This window comes from Xenopus laevis, chromosome 3S (assembly GCF_017654675.1).
Source record: "Xenopus laevis strain J_2021 chromosome 3S, Xenopus_laevis_v10.1, whole genome shotgun sequence".
Taxonomy (NCBI): Eukaryota; Metazoa; Chordata; class Amphibia; order Anura; family Pipidae; genus Xenopus; species Xenopus laevis.
In genome coordinates, this window is record NC_054376.1 from 25,821,723 (window position 1) to 25,827,910 (window position 6,188).

At 39.6% G+C, this 6,188-nt stretch overlaps 1 protein-coding gene across 1 annotated transcript; it reads right to left on the reverse strand.

The window, feature by feature from the left end:
* Positions 1-436: 436 nt before the first annotated feature.
* On the reverse strand, positions 437-5,076 carry LOC121402028 (polycystic kidney disease and receptor for egg jelly-related protein-like). The gene is made up of 2 exons (XM_041587752.1): positions 2,473-5,076; positions 437-2,299 (listed from the first exon to the last, which is right to left on the reverse strand). Exons 1-2 carry the CDS (start codon positions 4,678-4,680, stop codon positions 437-439), a joined length of 4,071 nt encoding a protein of 1,356 aa, XP_041443686.1. The 5' UTR covers positions 4,681-5,076.
* Positions 5,077-6,188: the final 1,112 nt, after the last annotated feature.

Here is a 6,188-nt window from a genome sequence, read left to right on the forward strand (position 1 = left end):
TATTCCAGACTGCACTGACATTGTGCAGTCTGGGCCCACCACCCTCCCGAACCCGCCAAGTACAAAATATGTTTAAAGCAAACTCTCCACCTGCGGGTTCTATTATTTTTGGTTCAACCTACTCTTGGTATATCAGTTAGTGATGAGCAGGAATAAAAAATAGAATCAAAAAATGACCCTCCTTTTCGTAGCATGCACCACAATAATCTAAAGATGCAACCAGTTACATCCCAGTAGGGGTCCAGTTATATGCAAAAAAGTTAAAGTCTATGAAATATACCAGACTGCACTGACTTTGCAACCTAATCCCTCCTACTACGGGTTCCATGAGTTTTTGGGCCCGCCTGCTCATCTATAATATATGCTCTTTCCAACCTCTGGGTTTGGATCCTCCAATTTTTATATAACATCATGCAGATGTTTTAAGTAACTGGCCTCACACATTGCAGTCCCAAGCCGTTGTTATTACTTGGAACTCAGTAGGTGTTATAGGCTGGTAGGCTTCGCTGCTCCGAAGTGTTTCTATTCTAAACTGCATATATCTAATTTCTTCTTCACTTTTAAGCTCATTCATCACAGGAACATAATTCCTTATTACCCATGGAATATCGTTACAATATTTTGCACGTATTGATTTAATCAATGATAGTACTAATATAATAGGAACATGCTGAATAAAAACACTCATGAGGAATGACGTCCCAGAAGCTATGAGCCACTCCATTGAGATTTCATGTCCGTATGAGAGTCCGTACAAAACTATTAAAACAGCAGACAGGGTTGAGAAGCAGATAACTGTGCTCCAGGCAACACAAAGACAGACATTTCTGGCCCTTTTTACTTTGCCTTTAGGTATTTCTCCAAGTTTCTCTTCCTCAACTGTAATGTTTACCTCATCTACGTGAGATGGGCTGTTTTGCCCATTTGTTTCTGGTGCATCTTTCTGGCCTTGTTCACTCATCTTCTCTTCAGATGTGGAATCAGTTGTGGAATATTCCTCATACAGACATTCTAAGCACCTAGGTGGTGAACTGCTATCCAATAATTCATTTTCTGAGACATTTTCAGTCAGTTCCTGCTGTTTGTCTAAAGACGTATTTCGTGCAACAGCAAACAATTTGTCGACTATTAATCGAAATATTTTTGTAATGATTGAGGTCACTGCTCCTACGGCTATGGATCTGAGGAGGTGTTCCATGTTCCATGTTTCTTGTTCATCATTTTTTCTGTTGTAGTACATCATACTGCAAAACAGACCGCTCATGAAGCTCACAAACTGAGAAGCAAGTCTTTGGGCTCTTGTAGAAGTTGTCGGAACATCAGGAGCAAATACAGACAGCAACAAATTGCCGAGAAATAAATCGTAGTATGAACTGATTAGGAAAAAGTCTTTTTTCTCTAAAGGCTGCTTTATGTCTATTGGGGTAAACATCTTTTGGGGGACGGCATTCTTTTTACTGGTACCGAACCAAGTGCGACATATGAAAAACCATTTTTTCTTGGTGTGTAAATCTTCAATTTGAACTCTGCTCAGATACCAACTTATAGACTTCATATTCGCTTTATGCCATATCTCAATAGAATGAATGTCTCCTAAAGGTTGTTTAGTTTTCAGCAAGAAGGTGTCGCATCCTCTGGTCTGTAAAACCCTTTGCCTGTGACATTGTAAGTGATGTGCATGGCTATTTCCATCCTTGCCAAAGATTTTCATATAAACATTTGCTATTGTACCTGATCCAAAACGACTGCCGGTGTAAATGGTAACTAAGAGACTGTCCGTTTCATAGGGATCATTGTCCTCCAATATTATTACATTTTGTCTGTCGGTTACATCTCTCTTATCTTTTATGTGTGCAAATACACTTATAAAGGCATAAAAGACAATTATGCCAATCACAGTGACTAGGGGCACTAAATTTGCCTTTAGAGTTTCCAGAGTAACCTTTGTGAGATCAATAGGATTAGGTAGAACAATTGATCTGGCTGCAAGAAACGTGTGTCTGTTGTTTAGAAATGGTTCACCTCTCGTCTGTAATTTTGTTAAGTTTTCACACACGCAGTGGATTACTGTGGTGTCTGTTAAAGGGCCTGCATGGCAGTTACCATCATTCCATTCATGTTCAGCTCCACTGAAGTCCAAGCAAGCCACATTAAAGATTGAATATTGAACTCTTGTATGAGAAGTAATGGAGTAACTCGTCGTCAATTCAATGGAAAGGTCAATTACCGCTTCAGTCTTTGGTAACATTTCAATTGGAATACTGATCATTTTAGGATTTCCAGTCGTAGTAGCTCCAGTTATCATTTAGGGATATTAAAGAGGGCAATCGGAGTGTTGTTTGTTAGGTTACTTCCAATATAAAGTGAAACTACAAAAGGCATCTCTCCTGGATAAATAAACTGGATAAACCATTCTGCTTTCACTGTAACATTCAGTTGGAAAGTAAATGCAGCCCTTGTTACATTGCTTACTTCAAACGCCAAGTCAAAAACAGGTAACTTGTGTGTTCTGTCCAATACAACATCTACCATGTCAGGTATTAGATTTGTAGTACCTCCCGTGCTGTTGCTAGCCACCATGTAGTACCCAGCTATGTCTGTATCAATATCTCTTCCATTTCTTAACCATGGAAAAGGGCTTTCTTTAAATTCATAGAAAGCAGTGCTCACAACAGCATCTGCGGGCACATCAGATAAAGGTACACGCAGTTTAGCAAACGTACAGCTAAGGCAACTGTCATCCCTCAATTGAAGTGGTGAATTTATGAGATCCAATGTTTCCTCTTTCTTCAAGCTTATGTTAAAGGTGGCAGCTTTTATTGTTGTCTTGTTTTCTCCAGGAACTTTGCCTTGTAACACGGCTTCTGTCAACATTTCCATTGCAGATAGAATCTGCTCCAGTACTTCAACTTTCTCTTCTTGGATATCTGACTCAGACTGAGGAATATCCAGTAGTGCAGCACTCATAACACTGGATAATGATGTTACAATGCCGCTGCTCAGACGTTCCTTTTCAGCAGAACCGAGTGGTTCTTGTCTTTGTGTAGCTAGGCTACTGGCCACTTCACTTAGCTTTCTTACCGCCAGCTGCTGGGAGTGGAGATTCACTTCTTTAACATCTTTAGTGAGTTCGGCAATGCAGGTAATTACCTGATTCGCACCCATAATGTCTGTGACTGTTAAACTAGACGACACGTTCAAAAGATGTTCTCGTAGCTGAGTTCTCTCCTCTTTCAGAGAGTACGTCATTTCCGTGGTCTTAAAGTTGTTCAGATTGGATGTTACCATGTATATAAGATGCCCTGAATTGATAAAATCTCCTGTTTTAATTAAATTATTCATTAATGAGTTGGATCCATTTACCATTGCATTTAAATTTTCAAGGATTGTCTCTTTTGGTTTTCCGTCCTGAAATTCGGAAACTGTTGCAGACAGTGATATTTCCGTGTAAGCAGAGAGAGCATCGTATACTTGAACATATAATGTTAATTTATAATCTTGGCTTTTCTCTCCAACAGGAAGAAAAATTGGTGGTGTTGTTGATTCGTATCCATGATAAACAATTACTCCGAGTGGATTGTCCCGCAGAGAACTTATGTTGCTGTTTTTATCTACAGCTGCGAGGACTTTATACATGAGCGGCTGATTTTGGTCTTTGAATCCACTACAGCCTATAATAAATTTAGTTTCCAATGCAACCCCTGTGGTTGGTTTTATGAAACATCTTCCGGCTTCTGGGGGAGCATTGACGTAAAATGAGTATTTACTTGTTGATTGTGCCCCAGACCAGGTTGTGACTTTTAAAACTAGAGTGTACCACCTGTCAACATTTTTTAAAAATGTTAGGGGCATTATAGACATGTAGGGAGCAAACCTTCCAGTTGTAGTTTTAGCGGCCCAATCAAAGTCCAATTCAGTGGTTCCCTGAAACAGGGACCATTGATATTCTGGCCAGCTGCTTGCCCTACAATCTGTACATTTTCCCGATAATGAGAATCGTTCGGTTGGAATAAATTTTGTAAAGCAATTCTCAATACATTCCAAAGTCACAAGGGGTGGAGAACCACTTTGAACAAAAACAGTCTGGGTAAAATAGCTGCTTCTCTTGTATTTCTCAACAAGCAAGCGAAAGTGATAACTTCTGCCCCCTTGAAGTTGCTCAGCATCAACAGTCTGAGTGACATCAAAAGGGTTTAGCCATGTAAGGTCTTTCTGAGCTGGGTGACAGCTTGAATTATTGCTTAGTTTCATGTCATTGTAGTCGTCTATATTTCTCGTACAATACCATAGAAATGATAGGTCATCTAGATCATCTGGTACGTCCGGATCTGAAGAACTGTTCCCATTTAGAATCCATGCACTCCTAAAAGCAACTGTTCTAAAAGTTCCACCTGAGATGACTGCGACAAGTTCACTTTCTCGAACTTCAACAATAACAGTATCTGAATTGCTGCGCCTATTTTCTATGTCGTCATCGTCCGGAGGAATATCAGTGGAGACACGAAACAGATAGAATCCAACGTTGAGGGAATTCTTTGGTATGACCAATGTAGTCTGATTCATTGGAAATATCTCAGGAACATTTAAGTAGTTATTCCAGTCTGGTACTGAATTCTTGCTGTAGATGCTATATATTTTCCATGTTATAGTTGTTGAGTGTGATGCCACACAGTTCAACATCATGGATAAATACAATGTCAACTGCTTTCCTCTTGTGGTTATTATAGAATCAGTAGACTTTGGTTTGCTAATATGAAATTCCAGTAATTCACAAGGAAACTTCTGACAATTAATGGAAGTTTCTAATACTTTGCTGGCTTGCATTGCAAATTGTGTTTTTAGAGTAACAGGCTTTACCCCACTTCTTGTAAAATTCACCTTGGCTACAAAGCCTTTGTATCTCTTCACATCAAATGGCAATACAGTTCCAGGAAGGAAGGTTTCTGCATTTTCTACAGAGTCATTATAAGTATACGTGCTGAGCTGAACGAGGTAAGACTGTCTCGCACCAAAGATTCCTAAAATAAACGTCCAATGACATTGTAAGGATGGATGCTGGTTTGGTATAAACCACACAATGTACGTAAGATTATTTGGAATTGATAGACTACTAGTAAAAAAATGTACTTCAATAGCATCATCCATCAGGGATTTATATAGAGCATTCCTCTTGTTTAAATACACGTATGTTGCTAAGCTTAATAGCGAGGGTTTCTCATATTTGAATTTAAAAAGGAAAGATAGACTTTCATGGTCACAAAATACATAATTCTCGCTGTAATTTGGCTTTGTCTCATTATCACTTGAAGAGTAGTAAAGTCCACTGGCTTGGCTGAAGTAATAGGAGGTGACTTGCTTCAGTGTGGGGTTTAAAGTCACCTCGCCAAGGTATCTATTCGTAGAAAGCATTATAGTGCCCTTGTGATACCCTATATCTCCAGTGATTTGAGGTATTTTGCTTCCATTTATTAGGAAAACTACTTTAGCAAATTCATTCCCATTAGAATTTGTAAGAGGGGAACAAAAATCTATTTTTTTGGCATTTTTCTCGACATACAGATTCCAGTTGGCTACACTGTTTTCATCTGTAAGCTGGAAAGCCACAGCTTTGTTAGTTAAGGGCACTAATGTCCATGTCAGGCGTATATGGGAATTTGGACTTATCGCTGCAGTTGCTGATAGAACGGGGTCTAGACTTTGTTCCACCAGCAACGAGACTGTGAGTGTATTCATGGGCACATTTTGAGATGACAGTGAGGCGACAAAGTTTCCAGCATCAGCATAGCTGCCATTGGCTTGGTATTTATAATAACCAGCGCATGTTTCACGGAAATCTGGTGGATATGCTGATGCCTCAATCTCTGTGTACTCATCACTCATAATGATTATACTAGATACGCCTTGGTGGCTGGTGAAATGATATTCCCAGGCAGTACTTTTCAGCTTGGCACACCATCCGAACCGCACAAGCTGGTACTGGGAAATAGGTGGTGCAGGTGAGAGAATAAAGAAATGTATCTGCTGATCAGAAATAGTGATAGTGATATTCTGATGCTGGCAGACATTTATTGGACACTCAGATGTAAAACACTGCACAGTGATAATGGTCCCAGCTCTGCCAGGTATCATGACACTACCTGACAAAAGGGATGTTTTATTAAACCAAGCACCATTCTTATACCAGGAAC

Excerpts from the sequence above, each read along its gene's own strand:
- LOC121402028 (XM_041587752.1), bottom strand. The coding sequence starts at position 4,680 with ATGTTGAACTGTGTGGCATCACACTCAACAACTATAACATGGAAAATA. Across the intron at positions 2,300-2,472 it reads TTTTTGACTTGGCGTTTGAA|ACTGGAGCTACTACGACTGG; the intron begins GTAAGCAATGTA and ends CCCTAAATGATA.